The sequence below is a fragment of the Erinaceus europaeus genome, chromosome 8, assembly GCF_950295315.1.
Source record: "Erinaceus europaeus chromosome 8, mEriEur2.1, whole genome shotgun sequence".
NCBI lineage: Eukaryota > Metazoa > Chordata > Mammalia > Eulipotyphla > Erinaceidae > Erinaceus > Erinaceus europaeus.
The window spans coordinates 36,178,976-36,199,998 of NC_080169.1; the positions used below are offsets into that span (position 1 = coordinate 36,178,976).

Sequence of the window (21,023 nt, forward strand, 5' to 3'; positions counted from 1 at the left end):
CCCCACTCTGTCTTCCCTTCCTCTCTCTATTTCTCTGTCTATCCAACAACAAAATAATAACTACAACAACAATAAAAAAACAAGGGCAACAAGAAGAAAATAAGTATTAAAAAAAAATTCAATTATAGATTGTTTTTTATTCCTAAGTAAAAACAAGTAAACTAAAATGCAACAGACACATATTTTCTGTATTTATGATGCACTATACTAATTGATACTAATTGTGCATTGCGTAAACTATATTATATGCATATACAAGACATACATGGTATATGGAAATATATGTTATATAGCCATAAATCAAAATGATCATGATACACTACAATGTGTTATATAACCGAACCATTCAAAAACAACAGAACTTCAATGTTCTCATCCTTTGCCCCCTCAATGAAAGAGTAACTTTGAGGTGATGAATATGTTAATTAATTAGTAGAGGTGAAGCCTTTCACAGTGTATACACATATCAAATCATAAGGTTATACACTTTTAATTATACCTCAAACCGAAGAGTTTATATATGTAACATAAGTTCAAAATTAGAAAGGCTTTTCTAAGTATTATAAAGCCAACAGGGGGGTCTGGCGGTAGAGCAGCGGGTTAAGCACACATAGCACGAAGCACAAGGACCACGTTAAGAAGCCCAGTTCAAGCCCCTGGCTGCCCCCTGCGGGGGTGGGGGGGGGGTTGGTCGTTTCACAAACTGTGAAGCAGGTCTGTCGGTGTCTAACTTTCTCTCCCCCTCTATATCTTCCCCTCCTTTCTCGATTTCTCTCTGTCCTATCCAAGAACAGCAGCAACAACATAATAATGACAATAAACAAGAGCAACAAAAGGGGAAAAAATAGCCGCCAGGAGCAGTGGATTCGTAGTACAGGCACTGAGCCCCAGAGATGACCCTAGAGGGGGTAAAAATAAAAGCCAGAGATGACCCTAGAGGGAGTAAAAATAAAAGGATAGGGTCAGGTGGTGGTGTACTCAGTTTTGTATGAGGACGTTACTATGTGCCAAGGACACAGGTCCCAGCCCTGGTCCCCACCGACAAGTAAGAAGCCTCACACTTCACAAGCAGAGGTGAGGCAATGTTGAAGGTATCTCTCTTTTTCTCTCCCTAACACCTATCATCCCACCTCCACTTCAGTTTTTCTTTGTCTGTCAAATAAAAAAAAAAAAAAAGGAGGAAAAAAATAGCTACCTGGAGCAGTGAATTCATGCAAGCAACTAGCCCTGGTGGCAATTAAAAAAAAAAAAAAAACACTTTTTTTTCAAGAGGACAGAAGTGGTAAAACTACATGAAAAGTAACATCTTCTATAAAGGATTTTTAATCATTAAAAATGATAGGAAAAGAATGGGGTTAGATAACATATGGTTATGTAAATGTAAAGAGACTCTCATGTCCCAGGCTCCTAAGTCTCAGGTTCAATCCCCTGCACCACCATAAACCAGAGCTAAGTAATGCTCTGGTACTTTTTTTTTAAAAAAAAAGATAGGGGTCGGGCGGTGGCACAGTGGGTTAAACGCATGTGGCACAAACCACAGGGACCGGCGTAAGGATCCCAGTTCAAGCCCCGGCTCCCCACCTGCAGGGGAGTCGCTTCACAGGCGGTGAAGCAGGTCTGCAGGTGTCTCTCTTTCTCTCCCCATCTCTGTCTTCCACTCCTCTCTCCATTTCTTTCTGTCCTATCCAACAACGAACAACATCAACGGTGGCAATAATAATAACCACAACGAGGCTACAACAACTAACAAAAAGGGGGAAAAAATGGCCTCCAGGAGCAGTGGATTCATGGTGCTGGCACCGGGCCCAGCAATAACCCTGGAGGGGAAAAAAAAAAAAGAAAAAGATAGGAAAATATCAAAGAAGCAGTCAGCATGAACAAAGAACCCAAGTAGTGTGAAAAATGAGAGGAAGAAGCTGGTGGAGTAAAGGAGGAAATGAAGTGGCTGAGCAACATTCTTGTGCTCCTGGGCTTCTAACACAACCTCTCATGGGTCCCACTCTGAATGCTGCCAATACTTCTTATATAGTTTCTAGGTCTAGGTCAGCAACTTACTCTGGTATTCTGGTAATACAGAATTCCCATCTTCTTCCTACGGTAATTTCAGTATTAAGAAGATGAAACACAGAGGGCCTGGTGGTGGTGTATTGGTTGGGCACACAATCCACAAGGACCACGTTTGAACCCCCTGTCCCCACCTGCAGGGGGAATGCTTCACAAGTGGTGAAGCAGTGCTGCAGGTGCCTCTCTGCCTCTCTCCCTTTCTGTCTCCCTCTTCTCTCTGGATTTCTGACTGTCTCTGCCCAGTATATAAATAAGGATAATGAAAAAGACTTTTTAAAAAAGAAGATGAAACAGAAGCGCAGACAGGTTAAGTAGCTTTCCCAAGATCATGCAACGACTAAGCAGTTGAACTAGGTTTCCAATCCAGATAGTACTCCCCTCATTGATTTGGTCCTATATACTACACCCTAATTTAGAAAACCCACCACTGAAGAAAGCCAGTTGCCTCAAAATGTGATCTTATAAATTGGTTTTAAAAAAAAAATCAGATATTCATCATACAAAGTTTATATGATTGTCCCAGAGATAAAATCATATAATCTGTGAATTAAAAAAAAAATTGAGTTTGGTACATATTATCAATGCAGATGCACTAAAGGATGTTTACACGAGTATAATAAAGACAGTGAGGAAGGAATAAACATTCCTTAAACATTATCAAATAATACCTGTTTGATTTTACTTATATTATAGATAAAAATTCCAAAAACTAAGTGCCATGCTAAGGTAAAAATGCCACATCCTTTTGGCCAGTAAAACAGGAATCCTATAACAAAGGAGAAAAGATACTGAACTTTGCACATACCTCTGTAAAACTGAAGAAGAGGCCAATGCCACCAACAAATCTCAAAACTTCTCCAGCATATTTTCCTATTATTGGGGCACATAGTGAGCAGGGGTGGTCACTTTTAACACAGCTCTGTATCAATTAAAAGGGGGGGATTATTTCAAAGTGCATATATAAAGAAAAACTATAGCATAAGAATTAGTATCTGGGAATATCATTTGCAAAGTGGGACCCTGGTTTGTTGACAATGTCCAGAATGTCTATCCCCAGGGTACAGGCCCTGAATAATCTCCCACACCTCACCCCTCACCCCAGTATAAATAGGATTGAGGAAAATTCCTACACTGCACCATGGAAGATTGTAGAATGGATTTAGTACAATGGAAGACTAGTAGAATGGAGAGAAACTGTCAGGGTGACTTTTATGCCACTGTGGTATGGGACTATGGGCACAGGAAAGGGAGGTGGGAGGGGAGAGGGGAAGGAGGAAGATGGGAGAGGGGAAAGCAGACAGGAAAGGGAGAGGAAGAAAGATATGAAGGGGGGGAAGAGAGGAAGAGGAAGAAAGATATGGGGGGGGGGGAAAGGGAAGTGAAATTAATACAAATCCATATGAGAAAAATAATCCCAGTACAAAAGACCTCAAGGAAGAGATATTTGAAATTCCCCCACCCCCCAAGCACACACACGTGAACTTCCTAGAAGAGTTAAGCTATAAATCAATCAGCTTACAATGATCAGGCTGGAATGCATATCTGGTGTAGGACAACAGGATGACTCTAATTAGTCCATCACTAGGATCAACTCCCAAACGGAGTATGACAAAAAGATAGGGGAATGAGGTAGACTTCATGGTAGACATGGAAGTCTCATGTGTCTACCACCCTGGCCATGATGAGCTGATTAAATCCAAGACAGGGTTGGAGAAGTAATTCACTGGAGGGGGCCAAGCAGAGGCAAACCTGGTTGAGAACGTATAATATCACTATATACAAGGACCCAGGTTCAAGCCCCTAGTCCCCATCTGCAGGGGAAAGCTTCATTTAAGAGTGAAACAGTGCCTCAGGTATCTCTCTGTTCTCTTCCCTTCTCTTTAATATTTTTAATATTATTTATTTACTTATTATTGGATAGAGACAGAGAAATTGAGGGAGAAGGGTTAGATAGAGAGAGGGAGATAGACAGAAACACCTGCAGCCCTGCTTCACCACTAGAGAAACCTTCCCCGCTGCAGGCAGGAACTAGAGGCTTGAACCTGGGCCCTTGTGCACTGTAGTGTATACACTTAACCAAGTGCACCACTGCCCAGCCCCTTCTCTTTCCCTCTCTGTCAGAGGTCCATTTCTCTATCAAAACAAAGAAGAGAGAAAGGAAAAATATAGAAAATCATGCAGTGATAATCCTAGTGGCAATTTTAAAAAATAAATTCATTTAATTTAATGTAAAATCCACTGGTTAGGGTGCCTTCCGGGACTATGACTCAGGCATAATCAGCCCTGGCATGGTACAGAAGGTGCTATGGCAATGGAGTTAGCATCCAAGCCATCCTACTTCTCTCTCTCTCTCTCTCTACCTGAATGAAAAAAGGGGCTTATAGCAGAGCAATGATTAGGAGCAAAGAAGCAAAAGCACTTGTCCTAGAATGTTCAGTACTCACAAGATATTTTTAGAACAGGCAAATGATACAGTAGTATACATACAATGTAATGCAGTATATGTAAAACACTTTTAAGATATAATTAAGCCTCAGAAATCCATCTCTCCTATGTTATATGTCACACATATCAAAAAGGTATTTTAGGGAGTCGGGTGGTAGCACAGCGGGTTAAGCGCACATGGCGCAAAGCGCAAGGACAGGGAATAAGGATCCTGGTTCGAGCCCCCAGCTCCCCACCTGCAGGGGAGTCGCATCAGGGGAGTCGCATCACAGGCAGTGAAGCAAGTCTGCAGGTGTCTATCTTTCTCTCCCCCTTTGTGTCTTCCCCTCCTCTCTCCATTTCTCTCTGTCCTTTCCAACAACAACAATAACTACAACAATAAAGCAACAAGGGAAGCAAAAGGGAATAAATATTTTAAAAAACATCAAAAAGGTATTTTATACATGGTACATACCGCCAGACAGGTGTCATTTTGGTTAAAACTTCGAAAACCACAGCAATTTAAATTTCTCTGAATGTCATCTCGAGCACTTGCTGTATTGTTCCAACCAACCTCCAGAAGCTGTCCCTAGAAAATGCATTTAATATATCAATAAAATGTGCTATCCTTGAATGAAATGTACACAGCTAGAAAGTGCAGCGTTTTTACTAGTGGATGCACAGTATACCTGCATGAAGGCATATACCTCGATATACAACAAAAGGCAGGTGGGATTTCTAACCCACAAATGAAAAGTCGTCATTTTTTCATATAATTGAAAGATGTAAAAATAACTTTTCCATTAGCCAAGACAGAGATCCGTATTCCTCTATAAATTAGAATTTAAAAAAACTGTCTTAAAAGTCTGTAACCACAAATATTCTAGAATGCATCCTTCACTGCATAATGGTGGGTAAAATAATTCAGTGGACATCTGCTGGCAGTAGTGATTTCCTTATCCTTTGAGAGTGAACACCTACTTTAAGAATGCAAGAAAAAAAATAGCATCTGCTAGTATTTTAGGGCACCAACCAGACCCACTAATGCAGTAAGGACTAAAATATTCACTGTTTAGACTAAAATAACATTTTGAACAAGAAGAAATTATCTATATTGCAGTCATCCCCCTCCACACATATACATCATATAGATTCATCTTACAATAAAGTGAAGGAAAAAAAAACTTGCTTACCTGTTGCTCCTGGTTCAGGGCTAAACAAGCACAAGATACAGAAAACTGAACAATAAATACAAGTAAGAGAATAATCATGTACTGCAAATTAGAGTTAAGGATATTTCTAGATAATCTTTAAAATAACAAAAGAGAGGTATTTGCTGGCAACTTTCTAACACAATAGAAGGAAATTATCTATTATCTTTATTTATTTATTGGATAGAGACAGCCAGAGATGGAAAGGGAAGGGGATGGTAGAGAAGTTGAGAGAAAGAGAGACACATGCAGCCCTGCTTCACTACTCATGAAGCTTTCCCCCCTGCAGGCGGGGACCAGGGGCTCAAACCCAGGTCCTTGAGCATTGCAACATGTACACTCAGCCAGCTGTGCCACCACCCAGTGCCCCCCCCCCAGAATTTATCTAGAAAATAGAATAAATCACACTTAGAGTTACAAAGGTATACATCTATTTATTAATTTTTGATAATACATCATATACATACATACATATATATATATATGTCACTAGAGGAAGGGCTGGGCAGTGGCGCACCTGGTTAAGAGCACATGTTGCCATGCGCAAGGATCAGGTTTCAAGCTGAAGACCTACTGCAGGTCTGCAAGTGTCTCTCTCCCTCTCTACACTCCCCCCCTTTCCATTTCTCTTTCCTATCAAATAAATAAAATTTTTAAAGAAAATACCAAAACTAAATATTCAAAAACTTCTCTATTAAATTTCATTTAAAATATAAAACTATGTTTGGGCGGGGGTAGATAGCATAATGGTTACACAAAGAGACTCTCATTCCTGAGGCTTCAAAGTCCCAAGTTCAATCCCCCATACCACCATAAGCCAGAGCTGAGCAGTGCTCTGGTAAAAAAAAAAAAAAAAAAAAAAGCATTAAGATATAAAGAAGAAATAATATAAATAACTATGTTTTATATAGAATTATATAAAATAACAAATATAAATAAGCTTTGTAAACAATTAAGTCTGAAAAAAATCATGTTTTCAATGAGATATTACTTTTAGATATAGCCTAAAGGTCCCTAACTATTTTATTACTTACTTACTTACTAATTTATCAAAGCACTGCTCACCTCTGATTTATGGTGGCTCTGGGGACTGAACTTGGGACCTCCTAGGCTCAGGTTCAAAAGTTTTCTATATACCCACTATACTATCTCCCCTACCCACTAGTCAGTTTGATGTCATGCTGAATTTATAAAACATAAACAGAACTATATTGGACTTGGAGAATACATTCCTCATGTTCTGACAAGAAGTGGAAAAATGTAATTATACAATAACTTCACTCTAAGAAATATGCTAATTCCCTGGCTGAATAATTTACGAAGATTTGTGTGGAAGTTATTGTGTGGCAATTCATTTCCTAAAGATAGTTATTAAAAGAGTAATCTGTAACAAGTAGGAATAAACCCAAGTGTAGTATACATCTTTATGTTTATATAAAATGCATACTGGGCAGGGGTAGATAGCATAATGGTTATGCAAAGAGACTCTCATGCCTGAGGCTCCAGGGTCCCAGGTTCAATCCCCTGCACTACCATAAGCCAGAGCTGAGCAGTGCTCTGATAAAAAAATGAATAAATAAAAAAATGCATATTTATTTATTTACTTTCACCACTCCCATTACCAAAGGTCCATGTCCCCATCCCCACCTCCATAGATAACCACTACAGTTTGTCCACAGTCTTGAAAATAGGTCGACATTTTGCTTTGTTTTTTTCACATTTGTATATTCAATTGTCTATATTCCACATGAGTGAAACCATTCTGTACATATTTGTATTTTTAAAGGATACAAAAAACAGCAACACCTGATGATGTTTTATAGCTCCAATAAGTCCAACAAGTGCGATCAGGAACAAGAATATGCCCACAGCAATGACTACGCCAACCACCCGCAGACTGGAGATCAGCCCAAAGCCAATGCCCCATGCAGCAATGCCAATTAGCAGCAGACTCACCAACTGCAAAAATAATCAAAAGGTGAAAGGGGGGGGGGATCATTAATTCATATAATACCAAAACATTTGATCGGCACCATCTTACTATCTTACAAGTGTTTTATTCAATACTAGAATACGGTTAACTCTCAGAGGATAGTACTATTTTTTTATTATTTATTTTCCTTTTTGTTGCCCTTGTTTTATGTTGGATAGTTATTGTTGTTGATGTCATCACTGCTGGACAGGACAGAGAGAAATGGAGAGAGGAAGGGAAGACAGAGAGAGGAAGAGAAAGACAGACGCCTGCAGACCTGCTTCACCACCTGTGAAGTGACTCCGTTGCAGGTGGGGATCCAGGGCTCAAAAACTGGGATCTTTACACTGGTCCTTGTGCTTCGCGCCACGTGCATTTAACCCACTGCTCTACCATCCAATTCCCAGGATAGTACTATTTTTAACAAATTATAATGATGCTAGGGTCTTGCTAAAAATATTAATAGTAGTAATCAATAAAATTATTGTGGTGCTCAAGGTCACCTTGCTTATTAGCCTGAACAGTTGCTGATGAATTTTTTGATATATTAGCAATACGTAAAACTTCTAGATGCAGTACATTTCTTTTTTAAATATTTTTTGTATATTTTAAATCTTTATTTATTTACTGGATAGAGACAGCCAGAAATCGAGAGGGCGGGGAAGAGAGACACCTGCTTCACCACTTGTGAAGCTTTCCCCCTGCAGGTGGGGACCAGGGGTTTGTGCATTGTGACATGCACTCAACCAAGTACACCACCACCGGGCCCCAATGCAGTACATTTCAATTGAACATTTTGAGCTCTTCCCATGGAAATCACTTATCCTTTACTTTAAAATCTAATCCCCAATAAATTAAATCTACGTCTTCCTTCTTTGGATAATCTGTTGAATGTGGTTACATTGTTTCTATCATCACATTAACATTCTGTTTCCAAGTCTGTCCTGAACAAAGTAGAAGCAAATACCATCTTTTGGGAGCCAGGCGGTACTGTAGCGTGTTAAGCACAGGTAGGACCAGCCTAAGGATCCCAGTTCGAGCCCCTGGTTCTGCACCAGCAGGGGAGTCGCTTCACAAGTGGTGAAGTAGGTCAGCAGGTGTCTATCTTTCTCTCCCCCTCTGTTGTCCTCTCTCCATTTTTCCCTGTCCTATCCAACAACGATGACAACAATAACTACAATAAAACAAGGGCAACAAAAAGTAATAAATAAATAATTAAAAATATATATGGGAGTCGGGCAGTAGCCCAGCGGGTTAAGCGCACATGGTACAAAGCACAAGAACCTGCATATGGATCTGGATTCGAGACCCCGGCTCCCTACCAGCAGGGGAGTCGCTTCACAAGTGGTAAAGCAGGTCTGCAGGTGTCTATCTTTCTCTCCCCCTCTGTCTTCCCCTCCTCTCTCCATTTCTCTCTGTCCTATCCAACAATGACTACATCAATAATGACAACAATAATAACTACAACAATTTAAAAAAAAAAACAACTCTTTTTACATGTCCACAAATTAGAACCTATCACAGAACATGGTTCATGGGAAAACTAAGACTTCTGCCGAATTATTGCCAAAAATGAATTCTTCTATTAAGACTCAGAGAGGAGGAGAGGGAATGGGGGTAGGGGGCAGGGCTATACCTCTCTTAGCTAGATCTGTATCGGGAATAAGATCTGGTCCTGCCAAGGCAAGCGCAGGCTAGATTTGAAACTCCAACATTCAGTGGAAATTTTTAAGCTGATAATTGTGCATGATCCACAAATGATGTATAAACATCCAAACAGATGGCTTAGGAGGGCCACTTACCATAAAATCCTTCCTCCTACGAGTTTTCTTTAAAAATTGAGAAAGATTTTTAAGATGGCATTTAAATATGTGGCTGAGCACAGAGAAGTGTGAGAAATTTCCAGAGGCCAAAAGGGAAAGAAGAAGTGAAAGTCAGCATGGTAAGCATACAGCTGATATGTGAACCTACTGGGGCAGAAGTCCCTGGATCTGAGCAGTCCTTAGAAAGGAAGGGTTTAGAATTTAAACTAGACAGGACTGGAAAGTGAAACAAAGAATACTGCATAGAAAAGCCCTCCAGAAAACTGTTTTCTGTAAGTGACTACAAGAAGAAAAAAAAAAAAAAACTACATGCCCTCCCCAAAAGGACAGCATGATTTTTTGAGTCTCATCAAAAAGCCCCTTACTCCATCTTCAACCTTTCTCTTCTAAGAGAATTTCCACGCCTATCAACTCTATGTCTGGAGTCTATATACAGCCTGTCAAGCATGTGGCAACTTTCAAACAATTCAGATAAACCTTGTTCACAGACAGTGATAACACTAAGAGAGAAAAATGCTTGTTGTCTCTCCTGTTTTTTAAAAAAATATTTATTTATTCTTTTTTTGTTGCCCTTGTTTCTTTATTGTTGTAATTATTGATGTCATTGTTGGATAGGACAGAGAGAAATGGAGAGAGGAGGGGAAGACAGAGAGGAGGAGAGAAAGATAAGACACCTGCAGACCAGCTTCACCGCTTACGAAGCGACTCCCCTGCAGGTGGGGAGCTGGGGGCTTGAACCAGGATCCTTATGCCGGTCCTTGCGCTTTACGCCACCTGCGCTTAACCCGCTGCGGCTACCACCGGACTGACTCCCTGTCTCTCCTTCTCTATCTCTCCCTTCCATCTCATTCTTCCTCTCTCCCTCTCTAATAAATGAATAAATGAAACTAAATTTAAAAAAGAAATTATAACATTGCTATCAAAAATCTATTATAAAAGATGCACTCCTCACAGCAGAAGGATTAGAGGATCCAAGTAATAAAATGAATTGAATGAGATTAAAATTAGTGTCCATGGCCATACCACCCTGATCTTAGAGATTAAATTCAGTAAGCCTAAAAATCACTAAAATATATATTAGGTATAAAAACGTAGAAAAATAAAAACAAATTTTAAAATGTAGAGTTGGTGATAAGAGAGATGGATCAATGGGGAGCCAGGCGGTGGTGCACCTGGTTAAGTGCTCACATTACAGTGCGTGAGGACCTAGGTTCAAGCCACTGGTGCCCACCTGCAGGGGGAAAGCTTCATGAGTGATGAAGCAGGGCTGAAGGAGTCTCTCTGTCTCTCTCCCTCTCTCTATCACCCTCCCTTCTCGATTTCTCTCTTCCTCTATACAATAATAAATAAATAAACAGATAAAAAGAGATAGCTCAATGGTAGAGCATAGGACTTGCAAGAAGTCCTGAGTTTGCCTATTAAAAACTCAAAGCAAACCACATGCTCAGTGATAAACAATGAAAAACATTTCCTTCAAACTTCAATAGGGTGAAGGTACTAGCTACACCACTTCATTCAGTACTGCAGTAGAGATCTTAGATAACTGAAGTAGAGTGGACTGGGACAAAGACATAGAGAAAGCATAGCTCTTAAGATTCAAAAATTAATGAGTATTCACAAAGGAAATAAAAAAGAATGCAATTATTAATATTGGTAAGCACCAAGAAGTTGCTAGAAACAGGATCAATATACAAAAATCAATGCTGATGGACCGGGTGGTGACGCACCTGGTTGAGCACACATGTTACAAAATGAATGGAACTGGGCTCATACCTCCGGTCCCCACCTGCAGAGGAAAAGCTTTGCAAGTGGTGAAGCAGTGCTGCAGGTGTTTCTCTGTCTTGTCAATATTTCCATTTTATAAATAAAAATTTTTTAAAAAGGAAAGGAAAAAGTACTACTTTAAAAAAGGAAGAAAAATCAAAAGACATTGATATCTGTGAAGTCAAGCTATCAGGTTCAAAGGGATTTAATTTTCTGTGCATGTAAAATATATTCTGATAAATATTTTGTATTTGCCATAAATTCAGGGAAAATGTCCTGAAATATTTTAAAACCCCTGTATGGCTGAGGCATCAACTCTAAATTCTTCTGCTTTGCTTTTCTTCTGTAAATTGGTATAATTCATTCTTTCTCTCTTCCTTCATTCCTTCTTTTCCTTCTTTCTTTCTTTTTTCTTTCTTTCTCTCTCTTTCTTTCTTTCTTTCTTTCTTTCTTTCTTTCTTTCTTTCTTTCTTTCTTTCTTTCTTCCCTTCCTTCTTTCTTACCAGAGCTGCTCAGCTCTGCTTTATGTTAGTGTGAGGGATGGAACCTGGGACTTTGAAACCTCAGGCATGAGAGTCTCTTTGCATAAGCATTATGCTATCTAGCCCTCCCCCATATAATTTTTTCATCAGGCCTTTGTTCCTATTTTTCCTTCAAACACAAGCTACTTAAATTAAAATATTCCCATATTTCTCAGATATTCCAAATTAAACCCCATCTGTTCATCTATAAGTACCAATCACATTCTCTTCATTGTTTCACTTCCACCTAGGGAAAAAAGCAGACAATCTCATATGCTTTGTTCCTACTTTTTGGTTCCTGTTCACTAATCACTTGGTCTCACTTTATATCCTGCCACCTTCCAGGCACCAAGATGCTACCATGATTCAACCCTGACTTCTCTGGGCAGAAGACCTCACCAATGAGTCCTGGAACCCCCACCTCCCCAGAGCCATACCCCACTAGGGAAAGACAGAAACAGGCTGGAGGTATGGATCAACCTGCCAATGTCCAAGTCCAAAGGAGAAGCAATTACAGAAGCCAGAACTCCTACCTTCTGCACCCCCAAAACAATTTTGATCCATATTCCCAGTGGGGGAGAAGTGACAGAAGGAGGAAGATGAAAGGGCTCTGAACTCCAGCTCCATCAAGACCCACAGATAGAGGAGGAAAAGAGGAGAAACATTTGGATGTAGTAATAGGGTCGTGAGTGGCTTTGAGGGGAAGAGAGAACTGGACCTGGAAGAAAATGGGGGTAATTATTTACAAATTTAGACAGATAATTGTAGAGATGACAGTTAACCCATGTCTGCAACCTTGTGAGAACCGTGGTGGTTTGCAATGGAGAGATTAGGGAATTCAGAACTTGGGTGATGGGAATGGTGTGAAATTATTCCGCTGTTGACATGTAATTTTGTAAATCAATATTAAATCACTAAGAAAAAAGTTATTCCTGAAGATAGAAGAAAACATATTTAACTGTCCATTCCAAAACAAAATTTGCATTTATTAGTACAATAATGAAAGTATCCAAACTAGTATTTGAACTAATCAGTTTTCTGAATCAGCCTGAGTAATAAAAATTAATGAATAAAAAAGATTGACAACTGCATGAATGTTTTCTTGTAATAGTTGTTTGTAACAACCCCTCTCCCAGTATACACATTTGTAATTCAAAATAAAACCTAAAATATTCATGGCATGCCTCCGATTAGATGTGATTATCAATCCTTTAACTTTTGCTAAATAGAAGTCATTTAAAAATAATAATCAGTACACTATGCAAGTAATAACACTATTTATTTGAGTGTATGAATTGCCCTTTTGAAGAACCATATTAATAGCCTAATTTTATTTCTGTTTTGGAAATTAATAGCAACATATTTCATTAGAAGCAAATTGTGGATTGAAAACATACTGAATTTTTGTTAATTCTTAAAAATAATTTATTTATTTTTGTTTTGGATAGAGAGAGAAATTGAGAGGGAACAAGGAGACGTAGAGGGAGAAATAGAGACACCTGCAGCACTGCTTCACCACTCGCAAAGCTTCCCCACTTGCAAAGCTTGGTACCAGGGGCTTGAACCTGGGTCCTTGCACACTACATCATGTGCGCTCTACTAGGTGCGCCATTACCTAGCCCCTTAAAAAATAGATTTTTTTTTTTTTTTTTTTTACCAGAGCCCTCCTCAACTCTGGCTAGTGGTGGTGCAGGGGATTGAACCTGAGACCCTGGAACCTCAGGCATGAGACTCTTTGCATAACCATTATGTAAAAATACTGACTTTGGGTATGGACCGACCAGTCAACGCCCATGTTCAGCGGGGAAGCAATTACAGAAGCCAGACCTTCTACCTTCTGCATCCCTCAACGACCCTGGGTCCATGCTCCCAGAGGGATAGAGAATGGGAAAGCTATCAGGGGAGGGGGTGGGTTATGGGGATTGGGTGTTGGGAATTGTGTGGAGTTGTACCCCTCCTACCTTATGCTTTTGTTCACTAATCCTTTCTTAAATAAAAAATTTAAAAAAATTAAAAAAAAAAAAAAATACTGACTTTCTTTTAAAAAAATATTTCTTCATTTATTTTTACGACAGAAAGAGACCAGAGCATAACTCAGCCTTGGGCTACGATGATCGAACCTGGGACCTTTCAGGCCTCAAACACTGAGTGCATATAAGTGCATATAAGGCTGGTTTATAATTTTTAAAATAATGGAATTATATAAAGTCTTCCAAATTAATTACCTAAATCTTTTTGATTCCAACATGATTCTATGTGCATTATTAAAATGTCTAAGCTTGTCATTAGAACATGGTAGACAGAGGAACTGTAAGGATGTTTTGTTCAATAACAACACCACTTTCCTTATGAGGCCAATTGAAATAGAAAGTAAATTTAGACCTATGACAAATAGTTTCCTTCCTTTGGGAAAGAGAATGCTATTAAAAACAGATTATGGATCTGTTAACTCCTTGATAGTGATGCCTTTATGAGCAGGAAGCTCCAACCTTTCCTGTTTTCTCTTTGAAACAAAGAAATGTGAATTACATAAAAAGAACTTTAAAAAGAGAGATTACAGAACTATGACAGAAAAGGCACACAAAGCAAGACCTTGAAAGTGTTACAGCTGGTATTGTTTCCCCCAAGCAAATTCTAAAAAGAAGAGGTAGTAGCAAAACCAGTGTGTCCCATGCACCAGGGTAGCTTCTGATGAAGGCAAAGAAACAGTAGGATCCTAGTGGGAGAGATTATAAAGTAGGACAAATTTACTAAGTTTGAAGGCACAAAGCCACCTGCCCTGAGATCCTAATCTATACCTTTCATTTGACAGGTGGGTAGTAAATCCAGATAATAAAATAACATGTTTTGACACAGAGGCAGAATACTGACAATTTTTCTGCTTTTTTGTTCACTTATAGGATCCTGTCATATTGCGTAGCAATATATATTTGGGCATTTGGTTGTCAGAAAAGTCATGATATATTTTTCTATGATTTTTATGCAAAAATAAGTCATGACTTTTCTGACAACCCAATAAATTTTGACACTGAAATATGACAATAAAAACAGTAATATAAATCATAAGAGAGTGCTGTCCTTGCTTTGTAGCCACATTAGAATAGCATCTTGCTTAATCCCAAGAGGCCTATCTGCACATGATGTATAAAAGAATGAAATCTTTTATTCACACTTCTTCATCAGCACCAAATGCTAACTTAATCAGCCAGAAATCGAGAAGGAAGGGGGTGACAGAGGAGAGAGACAGAGAGACACCTGCAACACTGCTTTACCACTCCCAAAGCTTTCCCCCTACTCTTCACCTTCACTCTCTCCTTTCTTTATTCTGCAGTGAAAGACAATTTTTGTTAAGTGAAGCTGTGATTATTTTAGCACTAACCATCTCTGTTGACCTATTTCAAGTTCTCACAGTCAAAATTCCATTCCCTCTAGGTTTCCCAAATAAGATTATAGAGAGCTCTCTTAACAGAAAAGATCTCCCTCAAACTTTTTGACCCAAAGGATGAACTAAGATGTAAATTAGTGAACCGGCGTAAAATCTGAGGTCATCTTCTAACTGAAGACATCCTCCAAAAGCTTTCTAAATTTAACTTCTACTAAGCAGAACAGGAGCAGGGGTTGTTGGGTGGGAAAAGAAGGACTGTAGAGAAAGGTACAGGTGGAAGTAGATAGCATAATGGTTATTCAAAGAGACTCATGCCTGAGCTCCAAAGTCCCAGGTTCAATCCTCTCCATACCACCATAAACCAGAGCTGACGGAGGGAGGGGGAGAAAGAGAGACAGAGAGAAAGATTGAGATAGAAAATTAGGAAAACTTAGGGGAAATGATGAAAATGTTCTGGAATGTGATAATGAATTTAAACATACACACGGATCAAACATCAAATTTATACTTAACTACATGCAACTGATTGTATGTTAATACTTCAAAAAAGCTACTGAGATGGGAGAGACAGCATAATGGTTATGCAAAAGACTGCCATGCTTGAGGCTCCACGTTCAATCCCCTACACTCCCATAAGCCAGAGCTGAACAGTACTCTGATAAAAATAAGTAAATAAATGGCCCTGGGGTGGGGGTGTGGGAGTGGAGGGAACATAAGCTTTACAAAGAAGACATTTTACATAATCCATTGGTCATTAAAGCAAATCTCAGGAGTTGCAGATGAAATTTGTGGTCAAGGAAAAAAGTAACATGTCAGAAAGGAAGATAAGGCAGGGAGACAGATGGAGACAGGAACCGTGATGTGTATATGACTTATGCCTCTGCTCCCGACTACCTACTTATGAACATCTTGCTACATGAAAATGTTAACTCATTGCTGCTTCATGTCCAGCTGTTGGTCTGCTACTAAATTCTGCTTCTAAAACCCCTTCTGTTTCATTGGTTTAATCCCCCCTGCTTAACACTGTATTCTATTTACATAACCACTGTTAACTAAGCACTGCCCTGCCTCCAAGGCATTGGTTTAATCCTCACTGTTTTGCACGCTTTTTCCTTCTCCCCACCCCCTATCCTACATACATCCTCTTCTGACCTGATACTTCCGCCTCAGGATATATAAGGACAGGATTGTGATTAGAGATAGCTTAGATTGCGTTGTCTTCCACATGAATAAAGACTGAACTGCATACCACTCAGCCATGAGTCCCTGGTCATCTCTCTCTCCTGCCCGTGAAGCTAACCCGGCATCCAGCTATATTCAATTCCAGTTGACCTGGATGACCTTCTTAATCCATAAAAGCAGGTCGTTCTCATACTATCTTGGAAGTCCAAACTCCTAGGCTGACAGAAATCTTAAGGGGCAGTATTACCTTTGGAGGTAAATCAATAGCCACTATCCCTACTTTCAGCCACACTTTTAACTTACTTAAAAGTCATCTATGGGACTCGGGCGGTAGTACAGAGGGTTAAGTGCAGGTGGTGCGAAGCACATGAACCAGAATAAGGATCCTGGTTTGAGCCCCCAGCTCCCCACCTGCAGGGGGGTCGCTTCACAGGTGAAGCAGGTCTGCAGGTGTCTTTCTCTCCCCCTCTGTCTTCCCCTCCTCTCTCCATTTCTCTGTCCTATCGAACAACAACAACATCAATAACAACACCAATAATAACTACAACAATAAAACAGCAAGAGCAACAAAAGGGGATAAATAATTTAAAAAAAAAAGTCATCCTCAAATAAATCCCTTTCTCCATTGTTACTGGTCATCTCTATCAGGAACAACACAATAGATCCCTTTGTGGGCCCCCATAGGACCTTGCCCTCAACTTGGATCAATAATGGTAGAGAATGTTCCATCCTCCACAGGGAGGATGGACAACATACTCTATGATACACCTGAGGAAGATGGGTCCTGATATTGGGGCAGCTTAGACTGCTCCTACCAATAACCACAGAATGTGAGCTCAGATCTACAGGGATGCAGAGGTCACATGGCCCCAGATCACATCAAACCAATGGGAATTACAGTCAACAATATTTATACCTTTTTCCCATATTAGGGAGCTACTCTCTTCCCTGATACAGCTTTCTGGTCCTTTTTCCAGCCATGACATCATCTCCCCAGACAATAACTTGGATCCACCTGCATATCAGATTTCAAGCTCAGGGGGAAAAAAAAACTAGTATAGCCACAGGCCCTTTGGAATATAACTAAAATATGCCTACTAGCTATCTACAAAACGGAGACACCCCCCCCCCCTTCAACTGCACTACTCCAGCCTTTAGGTTCATGATCAACAATTTGTTTGGCTTTTTAACTCTCTCTTCAACCAACAGGTTCCAGATGCTAGCATGATGTCAACCAGACTTCCCTGGACAGACAACCCCACCATTGAGTACTGGAGCTCCAATTCCCCAGAACCCCACCCTACTAGTGAAAAAGAGAGTATGGATCAACCTGTCAATGCCCATGTTCAGTGGGGAAGCAATTACAGAAGTCAGACCTTCCACCTTCTGCATCCCACAATGACCTTGGGTCCATACTCCCAGAGGGTTAAAGAATAGGAAAGCTATCAAGGGAGGGGATGGGATACAGCATTCTGGTGGTGGGAATTGTGTGGAGTTGTGTCCCTCTTATCCTATGGTTTTTTCAGTGTTTCCTTTTTATAAATAAATTAAAAAAAAAAATAAAAGGAATGCAGAACATTGGGAAAACTAGTTTGAGTCCAGGAGGTGGCACAGTAGATGGAACATTAGATGTTAAGGCATTAAGGTCCCAAGTTCAACCCCCAGTACGCCAAGTGCCAGAATGATGCTCTGATTTGTTTCAATTTCTATCTGTTTTATCAAACAAAAAGAAATTGCAAGGGAAAAAATGGGGGGGGGGGTTGGATGGCTATCAGGAGCAGTGGATTCATCTTGCAGGCAGTGGCCTAGCAATAACCCTGGTAGCAATAATAATAATGTAAATTAACAAAAAAGATATTTTGTACATTATATAGATAAAACTAACTCTGACTTATCTTTTTTCTAATAATTATTTATTTATTCCCTTTTGTTACCCTTGTTGTTTTTGACTTATCTTTTTTTAAGCCAAGGATAACAATTATGTTTTAAAAGATGACTCTCCCTTTAGGATTAATTTCAATCAAAAGATCTCTATGCAAGTTTTGATTATGTCAGTTGTATATGTAATGAAAACAAGTCAGTCAACTCTACAGAGTCATTCAGTATTTAAAGAGTACAAGCTCTGTGTTAAGCAGAAATAATAATAAAGCACTAAAGGATGCAAAAAAAAAAAAGAACAAGTCAAAATCTCTGCCAACAAAAGACAAATGGTACAAAGTTATCTACGTGGCATCGAGCACTGGCATGGTAAATGGCGAAGATCAATTAAACAAAGTCTTACTACACTGGCTCTCAACCCTCACTAAGATTAAGACTTGGCCTGGAGCCTTTTTAAAAAAAAGCATTTGGGAGTCGGGTGGTAGCGCAGCGGGTTAAGCACACATGGCACAAAGCATAAGGACCCGGGCTCAAGCCCCTAGCTCAAGCCCCCGGCTCCCCACCTGCAGGGGAGTCGCTTCACAGGCGGTGAAGCAGGTCTGCAGGTGCCTGTCTTTCTCTCCCCTTCTCTGTCTCTTCCCATCCTCTATTTCTCTGTCCTATCCAACAATGATGACATCAATAACTACAACAACAATAAAAACAGTATGGGCAACAAAAGGGAAAATGAATAAATAACTATTAAAAAAAAAAAAAGCAATTGAGCCCCCACCTGTTTGGGTTACCTTCCCCTAGGCCCTTTCACTCCTTCCACTCCCTTCTTCCCCTCCTTTTCCTTCCCCCATCTGCCTCCCTTCCCAAATAAATAAATAAATAAATAAATAAATAAATAAATAATAGCCTTTGAGCTGCTAGACAGAGATGGCTCAGTGGTAGAACACAGGACCTGCATGAGACCCAGGAATTGATCTCAAGTACCACATATGCTAAAATAGCTCTGGCCTATCACTAAGTAAATAAACAAACCAAAAAAAAAAAAAAGCCCTTTCCCTCTGTAAATACTGATACAATTAATCAAGCCCTTTCCCTCTGTAAATACTGATACAATTAATCTGTGGTGGCATTCAAGTATGAAATACCAATACCCAAGTGAAAACTTAAGTAAACTATACATTCTGGCAAAAGAAACAGGAGTTTTTATCTACATAATTTTATAAAGATTATAGGAGCCAGGTGGTGGCACACCTGGTAGAGCACACGTTATAATGTGTGAGGAGCCAGGTTCGAGCCCTCAGTCGTCACCTGCAGGGGAAAGCTTCACGAGTGGTGAAGCAAGGCTGCAGGTGTCTCTCTCCCTCTCTATCCCCCCACCCTCTCAATTACTGGCCGTCTCTATCCAATAAAGAAAGAAAATTTAAAAAGTCAAAAACAACAACAACAAAGACTATGAAAGGCATTTCAGATTGAGAACAGAGATTCAGCAAAGACAGAAAGGTAAGAAAGAACAAAATGCATAAGGATCCTCTTTGGCTGGAATATAATATAAAAAGGGTTACAGATGGGAAAACCAAATGGTACCCCCCAAAAAAAACTGGGTATATTCTACTAGAGTTTGAATCCATTATTACAAGTGAGTTGGAATCATTTATTTTTTTGTCACTTTACTGAGAAAATGTTGACTTACAGGACTGATACTACCATAGGATATAGTTCCTCCAAGATAAGTGTTAACACACCTCATTCTCCACCAAATCATCCTCCTTTTCCACCACAGGGCACTGGATCCCCAACACCCTAGCCCCATCCTCCAAGAGTATTATTCATTTGCATATCAAGACAGAGAGACAGAGAAAAAATTAAAAGAGACCACAGCACCAAAGCTTCCTTCAATACAGTGAGAGCCAAGCCTGAACTTAGGTTACAGACATGGCAAAGCAGCAAACTATCCAAGAGTGCTATTCACTGGCCCTGGGATTATTTGTTACTTTTTTAATATTTATTTATTTGATGAACAGAGAGAAATTGAAGTGAGGGGAGAGAGAAAGACACCTGCAGTACTACTTTACTGCAAGTGAAGCATCCCCCCTGCTAGTGCGGACTGGGGGCTTGAACCTGGGTCCACGCACACTGTAATATGAGTGCTTAACTAGGTGTGCCACTGCCCTTTCTCAGGATTATTTATTCTATAGCTTGAAAGATAAATGCAAAAGAAATATGGTAAGAAAGAGAAATTAAACCAGGTCTGCCTTCAGCAACAATTCAAATGTTTGGAGGGATACAACTACTTTTTTTACTTTAGTTTTCACTTATGAACCTATGGTTTGCAATACAGCTTCACATCTTTTTTTTTTTCTACCAGAGCACTGCTCAACTCTGCTTTATGGTGGTACAGGGGATTGAACCTGGGACTTTGCATAACCATTATGTTACCTACCTCCCCCCATCAGTTTCAAATGTTTATGATCATTATCCTGTCTACTACCAAAGTTCTAGTCTCATTCACCACCATTACCATCCACACAGACTAAAGCCTTATGCAAATTAAGTCATTGAGATATACAAATTTAACTTCTCAAATATGGGCTGAAAAGTAATGTTTCCCTAGTTTAACTGTTCCTTCTTTGTAAATGCCTCTTAATTACATATTTAAACTACGTGGGAGTCAACAGCCTCATTTCAAGTAAGAAATAGTATAAAATGGCACACTTTTGTCAATTTTTCTTAAGATTTGTTTATATATGAGAAAGAGAACAAGAATGTAACTCCAGTCTATGCAACTCTGCAGATTGAACTTGGGAC

The 21,023-nt window shown here is 39.6% G+C and overlaps 1 protein-coding gene across 1 annotated transcript in view; it reads right to left on the minus strand.

Annotated features, from left to right (window-relative positions):
• TSPAN13 (tetraspanin 13) overlaps positions 1-21,023 on the minus strand; it is a 32,746-nt gene that overhangs the window by 5,610 nt on the left and 6,113 nt on the right. The window contains exons 2-5 of the mRNA XM_007531964.3: positions 7,491-7,658; positions 5,682-5,762; positions 4,964-5,077; positions 2,870-2,983 (exon numbers count right to left, since the gene is read on the minus strand). Coding sequence (XP_007532026.1) covers positions 2,870-2,983; positions 4,964-5,077; positions 5,682-5,762; positions 7,491-7,658 — 477 coding nt within the window. The remainder of the gene's footprint in view (positions 1-2,869; positions 2,984-4,963; positions 5,078-5,681; positions 5,763-7,490; positions 7,659-21,023) is intronic.